At 46.1% G+C, this 26,064-nt stretch overlaps 1 protein-coding gene across 1 annotated transcript in view; it reads right to left on the bottom strand.

Annotated features, from left to right (window-relative positions):
* LOC123732713 (uncharacterized) overlaps nt 1-24,844 on the bottom strand; it is a 65,567-nt gene extending 40,723 nt beyond the window's left edge. Inside the window, exon 1 of the mRNA XM_045711971.2 lies at nt 24,358-24,844. Within this exon, the coding sequence (XP_045567927.1) occupies nt 24,358-24,607 (250 nt within the window). The 5' untranslated portion in view covers nt 24,608-24,844. The remainder of the gene's footprint in view (nt 1-24,357) is intronic.
* Nucleotides 24,845-26,064: the final 1,220 nt, after the last annotated feature.

Below are 26,064 nucleotides of genomic sequence, written 5' to 3'. Positions count from 1 at the left end.
TTACAGTAGGTTGTATCTCTCTAGGTCATGCCAGGAGGCTACAGTAGGTCATGCCAGTAGACTACAGTAGGTTGTAACTCTAGGTCATGCCAGTAGGTTACAGTCGGTTGTAACTCTCTAGGTCATGCCAGTAGGTTACAGTAGGTTGTAACTCTCTAGGTCATGCCAGTAGGTTGTATCTCTCTAGGTCATGCCAGTAGGCTACAGCAGGTTGTAACTCTCTAGGTCATGCCAGTAGGTTACAGTAGGTTGTATCTCTCTAGGTCATGCCAGGAGGCTACAGTAGGTTGTAACTCTCTAGGTCATGCCAGTAGGCTACAGTAGGTTGTAACTCTCTAGGTCATGCCAGTAGGTTACAGTAGGTTGTAACTCTGTAGGTCATGCCAGTAGGTTACAGTAGGTTGTAACTCTCTAGGTCATGCCAGTAGGTTACAGTAGGTTGTAACTCTCTAGGTCATGCCAGGAGGCTACAGTAGGTTGTATCTCTCTAGGTCATGCCAGTAGGCTACAGTAAGTTGTAACTCTCTAGGTCATGCCAGGAGGCTACAGTAGGTTGTATCTCTCTAGGTCATGCCAGGAGGCTACAGTAGGTTGTATCTCTCTAGGTCATGCCAGTAGGCTACAGTAGGTTGTAACTCTCTAGGTCATGCCAGTAGGTTGTATCTCTCTAGGTCATGCCAGTAGGCTACAGTAGGTTGTAACTCTCTAGGTCATGCCAGTAGGCTACAGTAAGTAGTAACTCTCTAGGTCATGCCAGTAGGCTACAGTAGGTTGTAACTCTCTAGGTCATGCCAGTAGGCTACAGTCGGTTGTAACTCTCTAGGTCATGCCAGGAGGCTACAGTAGGTTGTATCTCTCTAGGTCATGCCAGTAGGTTACAGTAGGTTGTAACTCTCTAGGTCATGCCAGTAGGTTACAGTAGGTTGTAACTCTGTAGGTCATGCCAGTAGGTTACAGTAGGTTGTAACTCTGTAGGTCATGCCAGTAGGTTGTATGTCTCTAGGTCATGCCAGTAGGTTGTATGTCTCTAGGTCATGCCAGGAGGCTACAGTAGGTTGTAACTCTCTAGGTCATGCCAGGAGGATACAGTAGGTTGTAACTCTCTAGGTCATGCCAGTAGGCTACAGTAGGTTGTATCTCTCTAGGTCATGCCAGTAGGTTACAGTAGGTTGTAACTCTCTAGGTCATGCCAGGAGGCTACAGTAGGTTGTAACTCTGTAGGTCATGCCAGGAGGCTACAGTAGGTTGTAACTCTCTAGGTCATGCCAGGAGGCTACAGTAGGTTGTATCTCTCTAGGTCATGCCAGTAGGTTACAGTAGGTTGTAACTCTCTAGGTCATGCCAGTAGGCTACAGTAGGTTGTAACTCTCTAGGTCATGCCAGTAGGTTACAGTAGGTTGTAACTCTCTAGGTCATGCCAGTAGGCTACAGTAGGTTGTAACTCTCTAGGTCATGCCAGTAGGCTACAGTAGGTTGTAACTCTCTAGGTCATGCCAGTAGGTTACAGTAGGTTGTATCTCTCTAGGTCATGCCAGTAGGTTGTATCTCTCTAGGTCATGCCAGTAGGCTGTATCTCTCTAGGTCATGCCAGTAGGCTACAGTAGGTTGTATCTCTCTAGGTCATGCCAGTAGGCTAGAGTAGGTTGTAACTCTAGGTCATGCCAGTAAGTTACAGTAGGTTGTATCTCTCTAGGTCATGCCAGTAGGTTACAGTAGGTTGTAACTCTAGGTCATGCCAGTAGGTTAGAGTAGGTTGTAACTCTCTAGGGTCATGCCAGTAAGTTACAGTAGGTTGTACCTCTCTAGGTCATGCCAGTAAGTTACAGTAGGTTGTATCTCTCTAGGTCATGCCAGTAGGCTACAGTAGGTTGTAACTCTCTAGGTCATGCCAGTAGGCTACAGTAAGTAGTAACTCTCTAGGTTGCCAGGAGGCTACAGTAGGTTGTATCTCTCTAGGTCATGCCAGTAGGCTAGAGTAGGTTGTAACTCTAGGTCATGCCAGTAAGTTACAGTAGGTTGTATCTCTCTAGGTCAAGCCAGTAGGTTACAGTAGGTTGTAACTCTCTAGGTCATGCCAGTAGGTTACAGTAGGTTGTAAACACTTGGGGTCATAACAGTAAGTTACAGTAGGTTGTACCTCTCTAGGTCATGCCAGTAAGTTACAGTAGGTTGTATCTCTCTAGGTCATGCCAGTAGGTTGTATCTCTCTAGGTCATGCCAGTAGGTTGTATCTCTCTAGGTCATGCCAGTAGGTTACAGTAGGTTGTAACTCTCTAGGTCATGCCAGTAGGTGACAGTAGGTTGTATCTCTCTAGGTCATGCCAGTAGGCTTACAGCTAGGTTGTAACTCTCTAGGTCATGCCAGTAGGTTACAGTAGGTTGTATCTCTCTAGGTCATGCCAGGAGGCTACAGTAGGTCATGCCAGTAGACTACAGTAGGTTGTAACTCTAGGTCATGCCAGTAGGTTACAGTCGGTTGTAACTCTGTAGGTCATGCCAGTAGGTTACAGTAGGTTGTATCTCTCTAGGTCATGCCAGGAGGCTACAGTAGGTTGTAATCTCTCTAGGTCATGCCAGTAGGTTACAGTCGGTTGTAACTCTGTAGGTCATGCCAGTAGGTTACAGTAGGTTGTAACTCTCTAGGTCATGCCAGTAGGTTACAGTAGGTCGTACTCTAGGTCATGCCAGTAGGTTACAGTAGGTTGTATCTCTCTAGGTCATGCCAGGAGGCTACAGTAGGTTGTAACTCTCTAGGTCATGCCAGTAGGCTACAGTAGGTTGTAACTCTCTAGGTCATGCCAGTAGGTTACAGTAGGTTGTAACTCTGTAGGTCATGCCAGTAGGTTACAGTAGGTTGTAACTCTCTAGGTCATGCCAGTAGGTTACAGTAGGTTGTAACTCTCTAGGTCATGCCAGGAGGCTACAGTAGGTTGTATCTCTCTAGGTCATGCCAGTAGGCTACAGTAAGTTGTAACTCTCTAGGTCATGCCAGGAGGCTACAGTAGGTTGTATCTCTCTAGGTCATGCCAGTAGGCTACAGTAGGTTGTAACTCTCTAGGTCATGCCAGGAGGCTACAGTAGGTTGTATCTCTCTAGGTCATGCCAGTAGGCTACAGTAAGTTGTAACTCTCTAGGTCATGCCAGTAGGTTGTATCTCTCTAGGTCATGCCAGTAGGCTACAGTAGGTTGTAACTCTCTAGGTCATGCCAGTAGGCTACAGTAGGTTGTAACTCTCTAGGTCATGCCAGTAGGCTACAGTAGGTTGTAACTCTCTAGGTCATGCCAGTAGGCTACAGTCGGTTGTAACTCTCTAGGTCATGCCAGTAGGCTACAGTAGGTTGTAACTCTCTAGGTCATGCCAGTAGGTTACAGTAGGTTGTAACTCTCTAGGTCATGCCAGTAGGTTACAGTAGGTTGTAACTCTCTAGGTCATGCCAGTAGGTTACAGTAGGTTGTAACTCTCTAGGTCATGCCAGTAGGCTTACAGTAGGTTGTATCTCTCTAGGTCATGCCAGGAGGCTACAGTAGGTTGTAACTCTCTAGGTCATGCCAGGAGGCTACAGTAGGTTGTAACTCTCTAGGTCATGCCAGTAGGCTACAGTAGGTTGTAACTCTCTAGGTCATGCCAGTGGGCTACAGTAGGTTGTAATCTCTCTAGGTCATGCCAGTAGGTTACAGTAGGTTGTAACTCTGTAGGTCATGCCAGCAGGTTACAGTAGGTTGTAACTCTCTAGGTCATGCCAGTAGGTTACAGTAGGTTGTATCTCTCTAGGTCATGCCAGTAGGTTGTATCTCTCTAGGTCATGCCAGTAGGCTAGAGTAGGTTGTAACTCTCTAGGTCATGCCAGTAGGTTACAGCAGGTTGTATCTCTCTAGGTCATGCCAGTAGGTTACAGTAGGTTGTATCTCTCTAGGTCATGCCAGTAGGTTACAGTAGGTTGTAACTCTCTAGGTCATGCCAGGAGGCTACAGTAGGTTGTAACTCTGTAGGTCATGCCAGGAGGCTACAGTAGGTTGTAACTCTCTAGGTCATGCCAGGAGGCTACAGTAGGTTGTATCTCTCTAGGTCATGCCAGTAGGTTACAGTAGGTTGTAACTCTCTAGGTCATGCCAGTAGGCTACAGTAGGTTGTAACTCTCTAGGTCATGCCAGTAGGTTACAGTAGGTTGTAACTCTCTAGGTCATGCCAGTAGGTTACAGTAGGTTGTAACTCTCTAGGTCATGCCAGTAGGCTACAGTAGGTTGTAACTCTCTAGGTCATGCCAGTAGGTTACAGTAGGTTGTATCTCTCTAGGTCATGCCAGTAGGCTGTATCTCTCTAGGTCATGCCAGTAGGCTGTATCTCTCTAGGTCATGCCAGTAGGCTGTATCTCTCTAGGTCATGCCAGTAGGCTGTATCTCTCTAGGTCATGCCAGTAGGCTGTATCTCTCTAGGTCATGCCAGTAGGCTGTACCAGGTCAGGTGCTGTATCTCTCTAGGTCATGCCAGTAGGTTGTATCTCTCTAGGTCATGCCAGTAGGTTGTATCTCTCTAGGTCATGCCAGTAGGTTGTATCTCTCTAGGTCATGCCAGTAGGTTGTATCTCTCTAGGTCATGCCAGTAGGCTGTATCTCTCTAGGTCATGCCAGTAGGCTAGAGTAGGTTGTAACTCTCTAGGTCATGCCAGTAGGCTAGAGTAGGTTGTAACTCTCTAGGTCATGCCAGTAGGTTACAGTAGGTTGTATCTCTCTAGGTCATGCCAGTAGGTTACAGTAGGTTGTATCTCTCTAGGTCATGCCAGTAGGTTACAGTAGGTTGTATCTCTCTAGGTCATGCCAGTAGGTTACAGTAGGTTGTAACTCTCTAGGTCATGCCAGGAGGCTACAGTAGGTTGTAACTCTCTAGGTCATGCCAGGAGGCTACAGTAGGTTGTAACTCTCTAGGTCATGCCAGGAGGCTACAGTAGGTTGTATCTCTCTAGGTCATGCCAGGAGGCTACAGTAGGTTGTATCTCTCTAGGTCATGCCAGTAGGTTACAGTAGGTTGTAACTCTCTAGGTCATGCCAGTAGGCTACAGTAGGTTGTAACTCTCTAGGTCATGCCAGTAGGTTACAGTAGGTTGTAACTCTCTAGGTCATGCCAGTAGGTTACAGTAGGTTGTAACTCTCTAGGTCATGCCAGTAGGCTACAGTAGGTTGTAACTCTCTAGGTCATGCCAGTAGGTTACAGTAGGTTGTATCTCTCTAGGTCATGCCAGTAGGCTGTATCTCTCTAGGTCATGCCAGTAGGCTGTATCTCTCTAGGTCATGCCAGTAGGCTGTATCTCTCTAGGTCATGCCAGTAGGCTGTATCTCTCTAGGTCATGCCAGTAGGCTGTATCTCTCTAGGTCATGCCAGTAGGCTGTATCTCTCTAGGTCATGCCAGTAGGCTGTATCTCTCTAGATCATGCCAGTAGGTTGTATCTCTCTAGGTCATGCCAGTAGGTTGTATCTCTCTAGGTCATGCCAGTAGGTTGTATCTCTCTAGGTCATGCCAGTAGGTTGTATCTCTCTAGGTCATGCCAGTAGGCTGTATCTCTCTAGGTCATGCCAGTAGGCTAGAGTAGGTTGTAACTCTCTAGGTCATGCCAGTAGGCTTGAGTAGGTTGTAACTCTCTAGGTCATGCCAGTAGGTTACAGTAGGTTGTATCTCTCTAGGTCATGCCAGTAAGTTACAGTAGGTTGTACCTCTCTAGGTCATGCCAGTAGGCTACAGTAGGTTGTACCTCTCTAGGTCATGCAAGTAGGCTATAGAAGGTTGTATCTCTCTCGGTCATGCCAGTAGGTTGCATCTCTCTAGGTCATGCCAGTAGGCTACAGTAGGTTGTAACTCTCTAGGTCATGCCAGTAGGCTACAGTAGGTTGTAACTCTCTAGGTCATGCCAGTAGGCTACAGTAGGTTGTAACTCTCTAGGTCATGCCAGTAGGCTACAGTAGGTTGTAACTCTCTAGGTCATGCCAGTAGGCTACACTAGGTTGTAACTCTCTAGGTCATGCCAGGAGGTTACAGTAGGTTGTAACTCTCTAGGTCATGCCAGTAGGCTACAGTAAGTAGTAACTCTCTAGGTTGCCAGGAGGCTACAGTAGGTTGTATCTCTCTAGGTCATGCCAGTAGGCTAGAGTAGGTTGTAACTCTAGGTCATGCCAGTAAGTTACAGTAGGTTGTATCTCTCTAGGTCAAGCCAGTAGGTTACAGTAGGTTGTAACTCTCTAGGTCATGCCAGTAGGTTACAGTAGGTTGTAAACACTTGGGGTCATAACAGTAAGTTACAGTAGGTTGTACCTCTCTAGGTCATGCCAGTAAGTTACAGTAGGTTGTATCTCTCTAGGTCATGCCAGTAGGTGCCTCAGGCGCCAGTAGGTTGTATCTCTCTAGGTCATGCCAGTAGGTTGTATCTCTCTAGGTCATGCCAGTAGGTTACAGTAGGTTGTAACTCTCTAGGTCATGCCAGTAGGTTACAGTAGGTTGTAAACACTTGGGGTCATAACAGTAAGTTACAGTAGGTTGTACCTCTCTAGGTCATGCCAGTAAGTTACAGTAGGTTGTAATCTCTCTAGGTCATGCCAGTAGGTTACAGTAGGTTGTAACTCTCTAGGTCATGCCAGTAGGCTACAGTAGGTTGTAACTCTCTAGGTCATGCCAGGAGGCTACAGTAGGTTGTATCTCTCTAGGTCATGCCAGTAGGCTACAGTAGGTTGTATCTCTCTAGGTCATGCCAGTAGGCTACAGTAGGTTGTAACTCTCTAGGTCATGCCAGTAGGTTACAGTAGGTTGTAACTCTCTAGGTCATGCCAGTAGGCTACAGTAGGTTGTAACTCTGTAGGTCATGCCAGTAGGCTACAGTAGGTTGTAACTCTCTAGGTCATGCCAGGAGGCTACAGTAGGTTGTATCTCTCTAGGTCATGCCAGTAGGTTACAGTAGGTTGTAACTCTCTAGGTCATGCCAGTAGGTTACAGTAGGTTGTAACTCTGTAGGTCATGCCAGTAGGTTACAGTAGGTTGTAACTCTGTAGGTCATGCCAGTAGGTTGTATGTCTCTAGGTCATGCCAGTAGGTTGTATGTCTCTAGGTCATGCCAGGAGGCTACAGTAGGTTGTAACTCTCTAGGTCATGCCAGTAGGCTACAGTAGGTTGTAACTCTGTAGGTCATGCCAGTAGGTTACAGTAGGTTGTAACTCTTAGGTCATGCCAGTAGGTTACAGTAGGTTGTAACTCTGTAGGTCATGCCAGTAGGTTACAGTAGGTTGTAACTCTGTAGGTCATGCCAGTAGGTTACAGTAGGTTGTAACTCTCTAGGTCATGCCAGTAGGTTACAGTAGGTTGTATGTCTCTAGGTCATGCCAGGAGGCTACAGTAGGTTGTAACTCTCTAGGTCATGCCAGGAGGCTACAGTAGGTTGTAACTCTCTAGGTCATGCCAGTAGGCTACAGTAGGTTGTAACTCTCTAGGTCATGCCAGTGGGCTACAGTAGGTTGTAACTCTCTAGGTCATGCCAGTAGGTTACAGTAGGTTGTAACTCTGTAGGTCATGCCAGTAGGTTACAGTAGGTTGGAACTCTCTAGGTAATGCCAGTAGGTTACAGTAGGTTGTATCTCTCTAGGTCATGCCAGTAGGCTAGAGTAGGTTGTAACTCTCTAGGTCATGCCAGTAGGCTACAGTAGGTTGTAACTCTCTAGGTCATGCCAGTAGGCTACAGTAGGTTGTAACTCTCTAGGTCATGCCAGTAGGTTACAGTAGGTTGTATCTCTCTAGGTCATGCCAGTAGGTTACAGTATGTTGTATCTCTCTAGGTCATGCCAGTAGGTTACAGTAGGTTGTAACTCTCTAGGTCATGCCAGTAGGCTGTATCTCTCTAGGTCATGCCAGTAGGCTGTATCTCTCTAGGTCATGCCAGTAGGTTGTATCTCTCTAGGTCATGCCAGTAGGTTGTATCTCTCTAGGTCATGCCAGTAGGCTAAGTAGGTTGTCTCTCTAGGTCATGCCAGTAGGCTACAGTAGGTTGTAACTCTCTAGGTCATGCCAGTAGGCTAGAGTAGGTTGTAACTCTCTAGGTCATGCCAGTAGGTTACAGTAGGTTGTATCTCTCTAGGTCATGCCAGTAAGTTACAATAGGTTGTACCTCTCTAGGTCATGCCAGTAATCTACAGTAGGTTGTATCTCTCTAGGTCATGCCAGTAGGTTACAGTATGTTGTATTTCTCTAGGTCATGCCAGTAGGTTACAGTATGTTGTAACTCTCTAGGTCATGCCAGTAGGCTGTATCTCTCTAGGTCATGCCAGTAGGCTGTATCTCTCTAGGTCATGCCAGTAGGTTGTATCTCTCTAGGTCATGCCAGTAGGTTGTATCTCTCTAGGTCATGCCAGTAGGCTGTATCTCTCTAGGTCATGCCAGTAGGCTAGAGTAGGTTGTAACTCTCTAGGTCATGCCAGTAGGCTACAGTAGGTTGTAACTCTCTAGGTCATGCCAGTAGGTTACAGTAGGTTGTATCTCTCTAGGTCATGCCAGTAGGTTGTATCTCTCTAGGTCATGCCAGTAGGCTGTATCTCTCTAGGTCATGCCAGTAGGCTAGAGTAGGTTGTAACTCTCTAGGTCATGCCAGTAGGCTAGAGTAGGTTGTAACTCTCTAGGTCATGCCAGTAGGTTACAGTAGGTTGTATCTCTCTAGGTCATGCCAGTAAGTTACAATAGGTTGTACCTCTCTAGGTCATGCCAGTAATCTACAGTAGGTTGTACCTCTCTAGGTCATGCAAGTAGGCTATAGAAGGTTGTATCTCTCTCGGTCATGCCAGTAGGTTGCATCTCTCTAGGTCATGCCAGTAGGCTACAGTAGGTTGTAACTCTAGGTCATGCCAGTAGGCTACAGTAGGTTGTAACTCTCTAGGTCATGCCAGTAGGCTACAGTAGGTTGTAACTCTCTAGGTCATGCCAGTAGGCTACACTAGGTTGTAACTCTCTAGGTCATGCCAGTAGGCTACACTAGGTTGTAACTCTCTAGGTCATGCCAGTAGGCTACACTAGGTTGTAACTCTCTAGGTCATGCCAGGAGGTTACAGTAGGTTGTAACTCTGTAGGTCATGCCAGTAGGCTACAGTAGGTTGTAACTCTCTAGGTCATGCCAGTAGGTTACAGTAGGTTGTAACTCTCTAGGTCATGCCAGTAAGTTACAGTAGGTTGTATCTCTCTAGGTCAAGCCAGTAGGTTACAGTAGGTTGTAACTCCTAGGTCATGCCAGTAGGTTACAGTAGGTTGTAAACACTTGGGGTCATAACAGTAAGTTACAGTAGGTTGTACCTCTCTAGGTCATGCCAGTAAGTTACAGTAGGTTGTATCTCTCTAGGTCATGCCAGTAAGTTACAGTAGGTTGTATCTCTCTAGGTCATGCCAGTAGGTTGTATCTCTCTAGGTCATGCCAGTAGGTTGTATCTCTCTAGGTCATGCCAGTAGGTTGTATCTCTCTAGGTCATGCCAGTAGGCTACAGTAGGTCATGCCAGTAGACTACAGTAGGTTGTAACTCTAGGTCATGCCAGTAAGTTACAGTAGGTTGTATCTCTCTAGGTCATGCCAGTAGGCTACAGTAGGTTGTATCTCTCTAGGTCATGCCAGTAGGCTACAGTAGGTTGTAACTCTCTAGGTCATGCCAGGAGGCTACAGTAGGTTGTATCTCTCTAGGTCATGCCAGTAGGCTACAGTAAGTTGTAACTCTCTAGGTCATGCCAGTAGGTTGTATCTCTCTAGGTCATGCCAGTAGGCTAGAGTAGGTTGTAACTCTGTAGGTCATGCCAGTAGACTACAGTAGGTTGTAACTCTGTAGGTCATGCCAGTAGGCTACAGTCGGATGTAACTCTCTAGGTCATGCCAGGAGGCTACAGTAGGTTGTATCTCTCTAGGTCATGCCAGTAGGTTACAGTAGATTGTAACTCTCTAGGTCATGCCAGTAGGTTACAGTAGGTTGTAACTCTGTAGGTCATGCCAGTAGGTTGTAACTCTGTATGTCATGCCAGTAAGTTACAGTAGGTTGTATGTCTCTAGGTCATGCCAGTAGGCTACAGTAGGTTGTAACTCTCTAGGTCATGCCAGTAGGTTACAGTAGGTTGTAACTCTGTAGGTCATGCCAGTAGGTTACAGTAGGTTGTAACTCTCTAGGTCATGCCAGGAGGCTACAGTAGGTTGTAACTCTCTAGGTCATGCCAGGAGGCTACAGTAGGTTGTATCTCTCTAGGTCATGCCAGTAGGTTACAGTATGTTGTAACTCTCTAGGTCATGCCAGTAGGTTACAGTATGTTGTAACTCTCTAGGTCATGCCAGTAGGCTGTATCTCTCTAGGTCATGCCAGTAGGCTGTATCTCTCTAGGTCATGCCAGTAGGCTGTATCTCTCTAGGTCATGCCAGGAGGCTGTATCTCTCTAGGTCATGCCAGTAGGTTGTATCTCTCTAGGTCATGCCAGTAGGTTGTATCTCTCTAGGTCATGCCAGTAGGTTGTATCTCTCTAGGTCATGCCAGTAGGTTGTATCTCTCTAGGTCATGCCAGTAGGTTGTATCTCTCTAGGTCATGCCAGTAGGCTAGAGTAGGTTGTAACTCTCTAGGTCATGCCAGTAGGTTACAGTAGGTTGTATCTCTCTAGGTCATGCCAGTAGGCTAGAGTAGGTGTATCTCTCTAGGTCATGCCAGTAGGCTAGAGTAGGTTGTAACTCTCTAGGTCATGCCAGTAGGTTACAGTAGGTTGTATCTCTCTAGGTCATGCCAGTAAGTTACAGTAGGTTGTACCTCTCTAGGTCATGCCAGTAGGCTATAGAAGGTTGTATCTCTCTCGGTCATGCCAGTAGGTTGCATCTCTCTAGGTCATGCCAGTAGGCTACAGTAGGTTGTAACTCTAGGTCATGCCAGTAGGTTACAGTAGGTTGTAACTCTGTAGGTCATGCCAGTAGGCTACAGTAGGTTGTAACTCTGTAGGTCATGCCAGTAGGCTGCAGTAGGTTGTAACTCTCTAGGTCATGCCAGTAGGCTACAGTAGGTTGTAACTCTCTAGGTCATGCCAGTAGGCTACAGTAGGTTGTAACTCTCTAGGTCATGCCAGTAGGCTACACTAGGTTGTAACTCTCTAGGTCATGCCAGGAGGCTACAGTAGGTTGTATCTCTCTAGGTCATGCCAGTAGGTTACAGTAGGTTGTATGTCTCTAGGTCATGCCAGGAGGCTACAGTCGGTTGTAACTCTGTAGGTCATGCCAGTAGGTTACAGTCGGTTGTAACTCTGTAGGTCATGCCAGTAGGCTACAGTAGGTTGTAACTCTCTAGGTCATGCCAGTAGGCTACAGTAGGTTGTAACTCTCTTGGTCATGCCAGTAGGCTACAGTAGGTTGTAACTCTCTAGGTCATGCCAGTAGGCTACAGTAGGTTGTAACTCTCTAGGTCATGCCAGGAGGCTACAGTAGGTTGTATCTCTCTAGGTCATGCCAGTAGGTTACAGTAGGTTGTAACTCTCTAGGTCATGCCAGTAGGTTACAGTAGGTTGTAACTCTGTAGGTCATGCCAGTAGGTTACAGTAGGTTGTATGTCTCTAGGTCATGCCAGTAGGCTACAGTAGGTTGTAACTCTCTAGGTCATGCCAGTAGGTTACAGTAGGTTGTAACTCTGTAGGTCATGCCAGTAGGTTACAGTAGGTTGTAACTCTGTAGGTCATGCCAGTAGGTTACAGTAGGTTGTATGTCTCTAGGTCATGCCAGTAGGCTACAGTAGGTTGTAACTCTCTAGGTCATGCCAGTAGGTTACAGTAGGTTGTAACTCTAGGTCATGCCAGTAGGTTACAGTAAGTTGTAACTCTCTAGGTCATGCCAGTAGGCTGTATCTCTCTAGGTCATGCCAGTAGGTTGTATCTCTCTAGGTCATGCCAGTAGGTTGTATCTCTCTAGGTCATGCCAGTAGGTTGTATCTCTCTAGGTCATGCCAGTAGGTTGTATCTCTCTAGGTCATGCCAGTAGGTTGTATCTCTCTAGGTCATGCCAGTAGGTTGTATCTCTCTAGGTCATGCCAGTAGGTTGTATCTCTCTAGGTCATGCCAGGAGGCTACAGTAGGTTGTAACTCTCTAGTTAATGCCAGGAGGCTACAGTAGGTTGTATCTCTCTAGTTAATGCCAGTAGGTTACAGTATGTTGTATCTCTCTAGGTCATGCCAGTAGGTTACAGTATGTTGTAACTCTCTAGGTCATGCCAGTAGGCTGTATCTCTCTAGGTCATGCCAGTAGGCTGTATCTCTCTAGGTCATGCCAGTAGGCTGTATCTCTCTAGGTCATGCCAGTAGGTTGTATCTCTCTAGGTCATGCCAGTAGGTTGTATCTCTCTAGGTCATGCCAGTAGGTTGTATCTCTCTAGGTCATGCCAGTAGGTTACAGTAGGTTGTAACTCTGTAGGTCATGCCAGTAGGTTACAGTAGGTTGTAACTCTGTAGGTCATGCCAGTAGGCTACAGTAGGTTGTAACTCTCTAGGTCATGCCAGTAGGCTACAGTAGGTTGTAACTCTCTAGGTCATGCCAGTAGGCTACAGTAGGTTGTAACTCTCTAGGTCATGCCAGTAGGCTACACTAGGTTGTAACTCTCTAGGTCATGCCAGTAGGCTACACTAGGTTGTAACTCTCTAGGTCATGCCAGTAGACTACACTAGGTTGTAACTCTCTAGGTCATGCAAGGAGGTTACAGTAGGTTGTAACTCTGTAGGTCATGCCAGTAGGCTACAGTAGGTTGTAACTCTCTAGGTCATGCCAGTAGGCTACAGTAGGTTGTAACTCTCTAGGTCATGCCAGTAGGCTACAGTAAGTAGTAACTCTCTAGGTTGCCAGGAGGCTACAGTAGGTTGTATCTCTCTAGGTCATGCCAGTAGGCTAGAGTAGGTTGTAACTCTAGGTCATGCCAGTAAGTTACAGTAGGTTGTATCTCTCTAGGTCATGCCAGTAAGTTACAGTAGGTTGTATCTCTCTAGGTCATGCCAGTAGGTTGTATCTCTCTAGGTCAAGCCAGTAGGTTACAGTAGGTTGTAACTCTCTAGGTCATGCCAGTAGGTTACAGTAGGTTGTAAACACTTGGGGTCATAACAGTAAGTTACAGTAGGTTGTACCTCTCTAGGTCATGCCAGTAAGTTACAGTAGGTTGTAACTCTAGGTCATGCCAGTAGGTTACAGTAGGTTGTAACTCTCTAGGTCATGCCAGGAGGCTACAGTAGGTTAAACTCTGTAGGTCATGCCAGGAGGCTACAGTAGGTTGTAACTCTGTAGGTCATGCCAGGAGGCTACAGTAGGTTGTATCTCTCTAGGTCATGCCAGTAGGCTACAGTAGGTTGTAACTCTCTAGGTCATGCCAGTAGGCTACAGTAGGTTGTAACTCTGTAGGTCATGCCAGTAGGTTGTATGTCTCTAGGTCATGCCAGTAGGTTGTATGTCTCTAGGTCATGCCAGGAGGCTACAGTAGGTTGTAACTCTTGGTCATGCCAGTAGGCTACAGTAGGTTGTAACTCTGTAGGTCATGCCAGTAGGTTACAGTAGGTTGTAACTCTAGGTCATGCCAGTAGGTTACAGTAGGTTGTAACTCTGTAGGTCATGCCAGTAGGTTACAGTAGGTTGTAACTCTCTAGGTCATGCCAGTAGGTTACAGTAGGTTGTATGTCTCTAGGTCATGCCAGGAGGCTACAGTAGGTTGTAACTCTCTAGGTCATGCCAGTAGGCTACAGTAGGTTGTAACTCTCTAGGTCATGCCAGTGGGCTACAGTAGGTTGTAACTCTCTAGGTCATGCCAGTAGGTTACAGTAGGTTGTAACTCTGTAGGTCATGCCAGCAGGTTACAGTAGGTTGTAACTCTCTAGGTAATGCCAGTAGGTTACAGTAGGTTGTATCTCTCTAGGCCATGCCAGTAGGTTGTATCTCTCTAGGTCATGCCAGTAGGCTAGAGTAGGTTGTAACTCTCTAGGTCATGCCAGTAGGCTGTATCTCTCTAGGTCATGCCAGTAGGCTGTATCTCTCTAGGTCATGCCAGTAGGCTGTATCTCTCTAGGTCATGCCAGTAGGTTGTATCTCTCTAGGTCATGCCAGTAGGCTGTATCTCTCTAGGTCATGCCAGTAGGCTAGAGTAGGTTGTAACTCTCTAGGTCATGCCAGTAGGCTAGAGTAGGTTGTAACTCTCTAGGTCATGCCAGTAGGTTACAGTAGGTTGTATCTCTCTAGGTCATGCCAGTAAGTTACAATAGGTTGTACCTCTCTAGGTCATGCCAGTAATCTACAGTAGGTTGTACCTCTCTAGGTCATGCAAGTAGGCTATAGAAGGTTGTATCTCTCTCGGTCATGCCAGTAGGTTGCATCTCTCTAGGTCATGCCAGTAGGCTACAGTAGGTTGTAACTCTAGGTCATGCCAGTAGGCTACAGTAGGTTGTAACTCTCTAGGTCATGCCAGTAGGCTACAGTAGGTTGTAACTCTCTAGGTCATGCCAGTAGGCTACACTAGGTTGTAACTCTCTAGGTCATGCCAGTAGGCTACACTAGGTTGTAACTCTCTAGGTCATGCCAGTAGGCTACACTAGGTTGTAACTCTCTAGGTCATGCCAGGAGGTTACAGTAGGTTGTAACTATGTAGGTCATGCCAGTAGGCTACAGTAGGTTGTAACTCTCTAGGTCATGCCAGTAGGTTACAGTAGGTTGTAACTCTCTAGGTCATGCCAGTAGGCTACAGTAAGTAGTAACTCTCTAGGTTGCCAGGAGGCTACAGTAGGTTGTATCTCTCTAGGTCATGCCAGTAGGCTAGAGTAGGTTGTAACTCTAGGTCATGCCAGTAAGTTACAGTAGATTGTATCTCTCTAGGTCAAGCCAGTAGGTTACAGTAGGTTGTAAACACCTAGGTCATGCCAGTAGGTTACAGTAGGTTGTAAACACTTGGGGTCATAACAGTAAGTTACAGTAGGTTGTACCTCTCTAGGTCATGCCAGTAAGTTACAGTAGGTTGTATCTCTCTAGGTCATGCCAGTAAGTTACAGTAGGTTGTATCTCTCTAGGTCATGCCAGTAGGTTGTATCTCTCTAGGTCATGCCAGTAGGTTGTATCTCTCTAGGTCATGCCAGTAGGCTACAGTAGGTCATGCCAGTAGACTACAGTAGGTTGTAACTCTAGGTCATGCCAGTAAGTTACAGTAGGTTGTATCTCTCTAGGTCATGCCAGTAGGCTACAGTAGGTTGTATCTCTCTAGGTCATGCCAGTAGGCTACAGTAAGTTGTAACTCTCTAGGTCATGCTAGGAGGCTACAGTAGGTTGTATCTCTCTAGGTCATGCCAGTAGGCTACAGTAAGTTGTAACTCTCTAGGTCATGCCAGTAGGTTGTATCTCTCTAGGTCATGCCAGTAGGCTAGAGTAGGTTGTAACTCTGTAGGTCATGCCAGTAGACTACAGTAGGTTGTAACTCTGTAGATCATGCCAGTAGGCTACAGTCGGATGTAACTCTCTAGGTCATGCCAGGAGGCTACAGTAGGTTGTAACTCTCTAGGTCATGCCAGTAGGTTACAGTAGATTGTAACTCTCTAGGTCATGCCAGTAGGTTACAGTAGGTTGTAACTCTCTAGGTCATGCCAGTAGGTTGTATCTCTCTAGGTCATGCCAGTAGGTTACAGTAGGTTGTATCTCTCTAGGTCATGCCAGTAGGTTACAGTAGGTTGTATCTCTCTAGGTCATGCCAGTAGGTTACAGTAGGTTGTAACTCTCTAGGTCATGCCAGTAGGTTACAGTAGGTTGTAACTCTGTAGGTCATGCCAGTAGGCTACAGTAGGTTGTAACTCTCTAGGTCATGCCAGGAGGCTACAGTAGGTTGTATCTCTCTAGGTCATGCCAGTAGGTTACAGTAGGTTGTAACTCTCTAGGTCATGCCAGTAGGTGACAGTAGGTTGTAACTCTCTAGGTCATGCCAGTAGGCTACAGTAGGTTGTAACTCTCTAGGTCATGCCAGTAGGCTACAGTAGGTTGTAACTCTCTAGGTCATGCCAGTAGGCTACAGTAGGTTGTAACTCTCTAGGTCATGCCAGTAGGCTACAGTAGGTTGTAACTCTCTAGGTCATGCCAGTAGGTTACAGTAGGTTGTATCTCTCTAGGTCATGCCAGTAGGCTACAGTAGGTTGTAACTCTCTAGGTCATGCCAGTAGGCTACAGTAGGTTGTAACTCTCTAGGTCATGCCAGTAGGCTACAGTAGGTTGTAACTCTCTAGGTCATGCCAGTAGGCTACAGTAGGTTGTAACTCTCTAGGTCATGCCAGTAGGCTACAGTAGGTTGTAACTCTCTAGGTCATGCCAGTAGGCTACAGTAGGTTGTAACTCTCTAGGTCATGCCAGTAGGTTACAGTAGGTTGTATCTCTCTAGGTCATGCCAGTAGGTTACAGTAGGTTGTAACTCTCTAGGTCATGCCAGTAGGTTACAGTAGGTTGTAACTCTGTAGGTCATGCCAGTAGGCTACAGTAGGTTGTAACTCTCTAGGTCATGCCAGTAGGCTACAGTAGGTTGTAACTCTCTAGGTCATGCCAGTAGGCTACAGTAGGTTGTAACTCTCTAGGTCATGCCAGTAGGTTACAGTAGGTTGTAACTCTCTAGGTCATGCCAGTAGGCTACAGTAGGTTGTAACTCTCTAGGTCATGCCAGTAGGCTACAGTAGGTTGTAACTCTCTAGGTCATGCCAGGAGGCTACAGTAGGTTGTAACTCTCTAGGTCATGCCAGTAGGCTACAGTAGGTTGTAACTCTCTAGGTCATGCCAGTAGGCTACAGTAGGTTGTAACTCTCTAGGTCATGCCAGTAGGTTACAGTAGGTTGTATCTCTCTAGGTCATGCCAGTAGGTTGTATCTCTCTAGGTCATGCCAGTAGGCTAGAGTAGGTTGTAACTCTAGGTCATGCCAGTAAGTTACAGTAGGTTGTATCTCTCTAGGTCATGCCAGTAGGCTACAGCAGGTTGTATCTCTCTAGGTCATGCGGCTACAGTAGGTTGTAACTCTCTAGGTCATGCCAGTAGGCTACAGTAGGTTGTAACTCTCTAGGTCATGCCAGTAGGTTACAGTAGGTTGTAACTCTCTAGGTCATGCCAGTAGGCTACAGTAGGTTGTAACTCTCTAGGTCATGCCAGTAGGCTACAGTAGGTTGTAACTCTCTAGGTCATGCCAGTAGGTTACAGTAGGTTGTAACTCTCTAGGTCATGCCAGGAGGATACAGTAGGTTGTAACTCTCTAGGTCATGCCAGTAGGTTACAGTAGGTTGTATCTCTCTAGGCCATGCCAGTAGGTTGTATCTCTCTAGGTCATGCCAGTAGGCTACAGTAGGTTGTAACTCTCTAGGTCATGCCAGTAGGTTACAGTAGGTTGTAACTCTGTAGGTCATGCCAGTAGGCTACAGTAGGTTGTAACTCTCTAGGTCATGCCAGTAGGTTCAGTAGGTTGTAACTCTCTAGGTCATGCCAGTAGGCTACAGTAGGTTAAACTCTCTAGGTCATGCCAGTAGGCTACAGTAGGTTGTAACTCTCTAGGTCATGCCAGGAGGCTACAGTAGGTTGTATCTCTCTAGGTCATGCCAGTAGGTTACAGTAGGTTGTATCTCTCTAGGTCATGCCAGGAGGCTACAGTGGTTGTAACTCTCTAGGTCATGCCAGTAGGCTACAGTCGGTTGTAACTCTCTAGGTCATGCCAGTAGGCTACAGTAGGTTGTAACTCTCTAGGTCATGCCAGTAGGCTACAGTAGGTTGTAACTCTCTAGGTCATGCCAGTAGGCTACAGTAGGTTGTAACTCTCTAGGTCATGCCAGTAGGCTACAGTAGGTTGTAACTCTCTAGGTCATGCCAGTAGGCTACAGTAGGTTGTAACTCTCTAGGTCATGCCAGTAGGTTACAGTAGGTTGTAACTCTGTAGGTCATGCCAGTAGGTTACAGTAGGTTGTAACTCTGTAGGTCATGCCAGTAGGTTACAGTAGGTTGTAACTCTCTAGGTCATGCCAGTAGGCTACAGTAGGTTGTAACTCTCTAGGTCATGCCAGTAGGCTACAGTAGGTTGTAACTCTAGGTCATGCCAGTAGGCTACAGTAGGTTGTAACTCTCTAGGTCATGCCAGTAGGTTACAGTAGGTTGTATGTCTCTAGGTCATGCCAGTAGGTTACAGTAGGTTGTAACTCTCTAGGTCATGCCAGGAGGCTACAGTAGGTTGTAACTCTCTAGGTCATGCCAGGAGGCTACAGTAGGTTGTAATCTCTCTAGGTCATGCCAGTAGGTTACAGTAGGTTGTAACTCTCTAGGTCATGCCAGTAGGTTACAGTAGGTTGTATCTCTCTAGGTCATGCCAGTAGGTTACAGTATGTTGTAACTCTCTAGGTCATGCCAGTAGGCTGTATCTCTCTAGGTCATGCCAGTAGGTTGTATCTCTCTAGGTCATGCCAGTAGGTTACAGTAGGTTGTATCTCTCTAGGTCATGCCAGTAAGTTACAGTAGGTTGTATCTCTCTAGGTCATGCCAGTAGGTTGTATCTCTCTAGGTCATGCCAGTAGGCTAGAGTAGGTTGTAACTCTCTAGGTCATGCCAGTAGGTTACAGTAGGTTGTATCTCTCTAGGTCATGCCAGTAGGTTACAGTAGGTTGTATCTCTCTAGGTCATGCCAGTAGGCTACAGTAGGTTGTAACTCTCTAGGTCATGCCAGTAGGCTACAGTAGGTTGTAACTCTCTAGGTCATGCCAGGAGGCTACAGTAGGTTGTACCTCTCTAGGTCATGCCAGTAGGTTACAGTAGGTTGTAACTCTCTAGGTCATGCCAGTAGGTTACAGTAGGTTGTAACTCTCTAGGTCATGCCAGTAGGTTACAGTAGGTTGTAACTCTGTAGGTCATGCCAGTAGGCTACAGTAGGTTGTAACTCTCTAGGTCATGCCAGTAGGCTACAGTAGGTTGTAACTCTCTAGGTCATGCCAGTAGGCTACAGTAGGTTGTAACTCTCTAGGTCATGCCAGTAGGCTACAGTAGGTTGTATCTCTCTAGGTCATGCCAGTAGGCTACAGTAGGTTGTAACTCTTAGGTCATGCCAGTAGAGTTACAGTAGGTTGTAACTCTCTAGGTCATGCCAGTAGGTTACAGTAGGTTGTATCTCTCTAGGTCATGCCAGTAGGTTACAGTAGGTTGTAACTCTCTAGGTCATGCCAGTAGGCTACAGTAGGTTGTAACTCTCTAGGTCATGCCAGTAGGCTACAGTAGGTTGTATCTCTCTAGGTCATGCCAGTAGGCTACAGTAGGTTGTATCTCTCTAGGTCATGCCAGTAGGCTACAGTAGGTTGTAACTCTCTAGGTCATGCCAGTAGGTTACAGTAGGTTGTATCTCTCTAGGTCATGCCAGTAGGCTACAGTAGGTTGTAACTCTTAGGTCATGCCAGTAAGTTACAGTAGGTTGTAACTCTCTAGGTCATGCCAGTAGGTTACAGTAGGTTGTAACTCTCTAGGTCATGCCAGTAGGCTACAGTAGGTTGTATCTCTCTAGGTCATGCCAGTAGGCTACAGTAGGTTGTAACTCTCTAGGTCATGCCAGTAGGTTACAGTAGGTTGTAACTCTGTAGGTCATGCCAGTAGGCTACAGTAGGTTGTAACTCTCTAGGTCATGCCAGTAGGCTACAGTAGGTTGTAACTCTCTAGGTCATGCCAGTAGGCTACAGTCGGTTGTAACTCTCTAGGTCATGCCAGTAGGTTACAGTAGGTTGTATCTCTCTAGGTCATGCCAGTAGGTACAGAGTTGTAACTCTCTAGGTCATGCAGTAGGCTACAGTAGGTTGTAACTCTCTAGGTCATGCCAGTAGGTTACAGTAGGTTGTAACTCTCTAGGCCATGCCAGTAGGTTGTATCTCTCTAGGTCATGCCAGTAGGCTACAGTAGGTTGTAACTCTCTAGGTCATGCCAGTAGGTTACAGTAGGTTGTAACTCTCTAGGTCATGCCAGTAGGCTACAGTAGGTAGTAACTCTCTAGGTCATGCCAGTAGGCTACAGTAGGTTGTAACTCTCTAGGTCATGCCAGTAGGCTACAGTAGGTTGTAACTCTCTAGGTCATGCCAGTAGGTTACAGTAGGTTGTAACTCTCTAGGTCATGCCAGTAGGTTACAGTAGGTTGTAACTCTCTAGGTCATGCCAGTAGGTTACAGTAGGTTGTAACTCTCTAGGTCATGCCAGTAGGCTACAGTAGGTTGTAACTCTCTAGGTCATGCCAGTAGGCTACAGTAGGTTGTAACTCTGTAGGTCATGCCAGTAGGCTACAGTAGGTTGTAACTCTCTAGGTCATGCCAGTAGGTTACAGTAGGTTGTAACTCTCTAGGTCATGCCAGTAGGCTACAGTAGGTTGTAACTCTCTAGGTCATGCCAGTAGGTTACAGTAGGTTGTAACTCTGTAGGTCATGCCAGTAGGTTACAGCAGGTTGTAACTCTCTAGGTCATGCCAGTAGGTTACAGTAGGTTGTAACTCTCTAGGTCATGCCAGTAGGTTGTATGTCTCTAGGTCATGCCAGGAGGCTACAGTAGGTTGTAACTCTCTAGGTCATGCCAGTAGGCTACAGTAGGTTGTAACTCTCTAGGTCATGCCAGTAGGCTACAGTAGGTTGTAACTCTCTAGGTCATGCCAGTAGGCTACAGTAGGTTGTAACTCTCTAGGTCATGCCAGTAGGCTACAGTAGGTTGTAACTCTCTAGGTCATGCCAGTAGGCTACAGTAGGTTGTAACTCTCTAGGTCATGCCAGTAGGCTACAGTAGGTTGTAACTCTCTAGGTCATGCCAGTAGGCTACAGTAGGTTGTAACTCTTAGGTCATGCCAGTAGGCTACAGTAGGTTGTAACTCTGTAGGTCATGCCAGTAGGTTACAGTAGGTTGTAACTCTAGGTCATGCCAGTAGGTTACAGTAGGTTGTAACTCTTAGGTCATGCCAGTAGGTTACAGTAGGTTGTAACTCTCTAGGTCATGCCAGTAGGTTACAGTAGGTTGTAACTCTCTAGGTCATGCCAGTAGGTTACAGTAGGTTGTAACTCTCTAGGTCATGCCAGTAGGCTACAGTAGGTTGTAACTCTCTAGGTCATGCCAGTGGGCTACAGTAGGTTGTAATTCTCTAGGTCATGCCAGTAGGTTACAGTAGGTTGTAACTCTGTAGGTCATGCCAGCAGGTTACAGTAGGTTGTAACTCTCTAGGTCATGCCAGGAGGCTACAGTAGGTTGTAACTCTCTAGGTCATGCCAGTAGGCTACAGTAGGTTGTAACTCTCTAGGTCATGCCAGTGGGCTACAGTAGGTTGTAATTCTCTAGGTCATGCCAGCAGGTTACAGTAGGTTGTAACTCTCTAGGTAATGCCAGTAGGTTACAGTAGGTTGTATCTCTCTAGGCCATGCCAGTAGGTTGTATCTCTCTAGGTCATGCCAGTAGGCTAGAGTAGGTTGTAACTCTCTAGGTCATGCCAGTAGGTTACAGCAGGTTGTATCTCTCTAGGTCATGCCAGTAGGCTACAGTAGGTTGTATCTCTCTAGGTCATGCCAGTAGGCTACAGTAAGTAGTAACTCTCTAGGTTGCCAGGAGGCTACAGTAGGTTGTATCTCTCTAGGTCATGCCAGTAGGCTACAGTAGGTTGTAACTCTCTAGGTCATGCCAGTAGGTTACAGTAGGTTGTAACTCTCTAGGTCATGCCAGTAGGTTACAGTAGGTTGTAACTCTCTAGGTCATGCCAGTAGGTTACAGTAGGTTGTAACTCTGTAGGTCATGCCAGTAGGCTACAGTAGGTTGTAACTCTGTAGGTCATGCCAGTAGGTTACAGTAGGTTGTATCTCTCTAGGCCATGCCAGTAGGTTGTATCTCTCTAGGTCATGCCAGTAGGTTACAGTAGGTTGTAACTCTCTAGGTCATGCCAGTAGGTTACAGTAGGTTGTAACTCTCTAGGTCATGCCAGTAGGTTACAGTAGGTTGTAACTCTCTAGGTCATGCCAGTAGGCTACAGTAGGTTGTAACTCTCTAGGTCATGCCAGTAGGTTACAGTAGGTTGTAACTCTGTAGGTCATGCCAGTAGGCTACAGTAGGTTGTAACTCTGTAGGTCATGCCAGTAGGTTACAGTAGGTTGTATCTCTCTAGGTCATGCCAGTAGGCTACAGTAGGTTGTAACTCTGTAGGTCATGCCAGCAGGCTACAGTAGGTTGTAACTCTGTAGGTCATGCCAGCAGGTTACAGTAGGTTGTAACTCTCTAGGTCATGCCAGTAGGTTACAGTAGGTTGTATCTCTCGAGGTCATGCCAGCAGACTACAGTAGGTTGTATCTCTCTAGGTCATGCCAGTAGGTTACAGTAGGTTGTAACTCTCTAGGTCATGCCAGGAGGCTACAGTAAGTTGTAACTCTCTAGGTCATGCCAGTAGGTTACAACTCTCTAGGTCATGCCAGTAGGTTACAGTAGGTTGTAACTCTCTAGGTCATGCCAGTAGGTTACAGTAGGTTGTAACTCTCTAGGTCATGCCAGTAGATTACAGTAGGTTGTATCTCTCTAGGTCATGCCAGTAGGTTACAGTAGGTTGTATCTCTCGAGGTCATGCCAGTAGGCTACAGTATGTTGTAACTCTCTAGGTCATGCCAGTAGGCTACAGTAGGCTGTATCTCTCTAGGTCATGCCAGTAGGCTACAGTAAGTAGTAACTCTCTAGGTTGCCAGGAGGCTACAGTAGGTTCTATCTCTCTACGTCATGCCAGTAGGCTACAGTAGGTTGTAACTCTCTAGGTCATGCCAGTAGGTTGTAACTCTGTAGGTCATGCCAGTAGGCTACAGTAGGTTGTAACTCTGTAGGTCATGCCAGTAGGTTACAGTAGGTTGTATCTCTCTAGGTCATGCCAGTAGGCTACAGTAGGTTGTAACTCTGTAGGTCATGCCAGCAGGCTACAGTAGGTTGTAACTCTGTAGGTCATGCCAGCAGGTTACAGTAGGTTGTAACTCTCTAGGTCATGCCAGTAGGTTACAGTAGGTTGTATCTCTCTAGGTCATGCCAGTAGACTACAGTAGGTTGTAACTCTGTAGGTCATGCCAGTAGGCTACAGTAGGTTGTAACTCTCTAGGTCATGCCAGGAGGCTACAGTAGGTTGTATCTCTCTAGGTCATGCCAGTAGGCTACAGTAAGTTGTAACTCTAGGTCATGCCAGTAGGTTACAACTCTCTAGGTCATGCCAGTAGGTTACAGTAGGTTGTAACTCCCTAGGTCATGCCAGTAGGTTACAGTAGGTTGTAACTCTCTAGGTCATGCCAGTAGGTTACAGTAGGTTGTAACTCTCTAGGTCATGCCAGTAGGTTACAGTAGGTTGTAACTATCTAGGTCAAGCCAGTAGGTTGCATCTCTCTAGGTCAAGCCAGTAGGTTACAGTATGTTGTATCTCTCTAGGTCATGCCAGTAGGTTACAGTAGGTTGTAACTCTCTAGGTCATGCCAGTAGGTTACAGTAGGTTGTATCTCTCTAGGTCATGCCAGTAGGCTACAGTATGTTGTATCTCTCTAGGTCATGCCAGTAGGCTACAGTAGGTTGTATCTCTCTAGGTCATGCCAGTAGGCTACAGTAGGTTGTATCTCTCTAGGTCATGCCAGTAGGCTACAGTAGGTTGTATCCAAGTGGAAACAATTGTCATCCCAATGTGGAAAGTGTCTAATTTGGTCAACAACAAAATGAATGGCTTATTTCCTACATGAGGTTTACTTGATCTAACAGAAGTTTCGTAATTCTTAAATTGTTACGTGGACACGTGACATACCGACAACTTTGATAAAAACACTATAGGAGTTGTCTCCAGATCGCTATGCATATTCATGCTAGTAGCTTTGCATCTCTCTCCATTGAATACAGGCGGTTGACGTCAACAACCCTCATAGAATATAAACAATAGATTACAATAATAAGATGTATCCACCAATCCAAAGACAGGATAGGTGGGAGCGAGACAACCCAGAGTGCTGCTTTGTGGACAACGACTCCCCTTGTTAGGACGGAGAGACATCTTGTCAGTATATCCATAATCTTTGGTGTAGCCAACCCAACTCTCACATGGCTCTATTGGGGGGAACGGTGTGTAGTAAAACATCACTACATTAAAATCACTACATGCCGTGGCCCTCAGTCTGCGGTTAGCAGATAGACCCTAATCAAATATATATGTTAAGTCACTTTTTGGAAACGGAACGGAGAAAACAAGGGGTAGCTTGTTCTCTACGTCGTCTGATTCTAGACATATCAGTCATCATCCCAGGGCCCTCCGTTGAAGAGGTATTGACGAGCCAACTCCGAATATCCAAAATGTTAAAAAGTAATTGAAGGCAGTACTTACTGGTGTTAATCATATCTCCTATCTCCTCCTCTTCATCTTTCAATGTGACAATAATCTCCCCTTCCTTCTTCACTCCAAAAACGCCATCCTCCTCTTTCACTGTAACAGCCTCACCCTCTACTTCTTGTTTTACTGCAACATCCTCCTCTTCCTTCTCCTCTTTCACGACAATGTTCAGCCCCAGAGCTTCTTTCTCCGTCCAGCAGACCTCCTCTTCTTTAACAGGAGGGGAGTAGTTTAGGGAGCTCATGTTCGGGGATGTTAGCTAGCTAGCTATCATTAGCGACTAGGCTAATGCTAACTTAACCAGCCAGCTACTATAGCTGACTAATAAAAAATAACGTTAAATTAAATAGGTTAACAAGTAGATACGACAGAAGTGTGTCTAAAACACAGTAGCTAATATAGACCGAAAGCGTATAAATAGCTTGAATCTTTCGGCTATGTTGGCTAGCAAACTACCGAGGTGGTAGACGAGCTGTTTATGAAGAACCGTCCACTAGATTATACGTCACGCTGCAGCATCGCCTGAAAGACGCACATCGCCGTCTGCTGACTGGAGGGAAACGCAGTTGAGGATCAGATTTTATTTTCAGACAAAGATTATTTTACATGGATTTAATTAACTTTTTTTTTAAACTTTAGTTTACAGCGCATTCGGAATGTATTCAGATCCCATGACTTTTTCCACATTTTGTCACGTTTCAGCCTCATTCTAAAATGTATTAAATAGAAAATGTTGCTCAACAATCTACACACAATACTCCATAATGACAAAGCGAAAGCAGATTTTTAGAAATTATCGGAAATGTATTACAAATAAAAAACAAAAATACCTTATTTACATAAGTATTCAGACCCTTTGCTATGAGACATATTACGGACATATTCAATCTCTCCCTATCCCAGTCTACTGTCCCCACATGCTTCAAGATGTCCACCATTGTTCCTGTACCCTATATATATATATATTTATTATTTAACCTTTAACTTGGCAAGTCAGTTAAGAACAAATTATTTATTTACAATGACGGCCTACCCTGGCCAAACCCGGACGACACAGGGCCAATTGTGCGCTGCCCTATGGGACTCCTAATCACGGCTGGATGTGATTCAGCCTGGATTCAAACCAGGGACTGTAGTGATGAATCTTGCACTGAGATGCAGTGCCTTAAACCATTGCACCACTCGGGAGCCCGGAAAGCAAAGGTAACTGAACTAAATGACTATCGCCCCGTAGCACTCACTTCCGTCATCATGAAGTGCTTTGAGAGACTAGTCAAGGATCATATCACTTCTACCTTACCTGATACCCTAGACCCACTTCAATTTGCTTACCGCCTCAATAATCCACAGACGAGGCAATCACACTGCACACTGCCCTATCCCATCTGGACAAGAGGAATACCTATGTAAGAATGCTGTTCATTGACTATAGCTCAGCATTCAACACCATAGTAAGTCTCCAAGTTCTTCATTAAGCTTGAGAACCTGGGTCTGAACCCTGCCATGTGTAACAGGGTCCTGGACTTCCTGACAGGCCTCCCCCAGGTGGTGAAGGTAGGAGAAAACACCTCCACTTCACTGATACCCACAATGAAGGGTACTCAGCCCCTCCTGTACTTCCTGTTCACCATGACTGCATGGCCATGTACGCCTCAATCATCAAGTTTGAAGACGACACAACAGTAGTAGGCCTGATTACCA

This window comes from Salmo salar, chromosome 02 (genome assembly GCF_965601325.2).
Source record: "Salmo salar chromosome 02, fSalSal1, whole genome shotgun sequence".
Lineage (NCBI taxonomy): Eukaryota > Metazoa > Chordata > Actinopteri > Salmoniformes > Salmonidae > Salmo > Salmo salar.
Note: the sequence above shows the minus strand (reverse complement) of the source record. Positions and strands in the feature narration are given on the sequence as shown.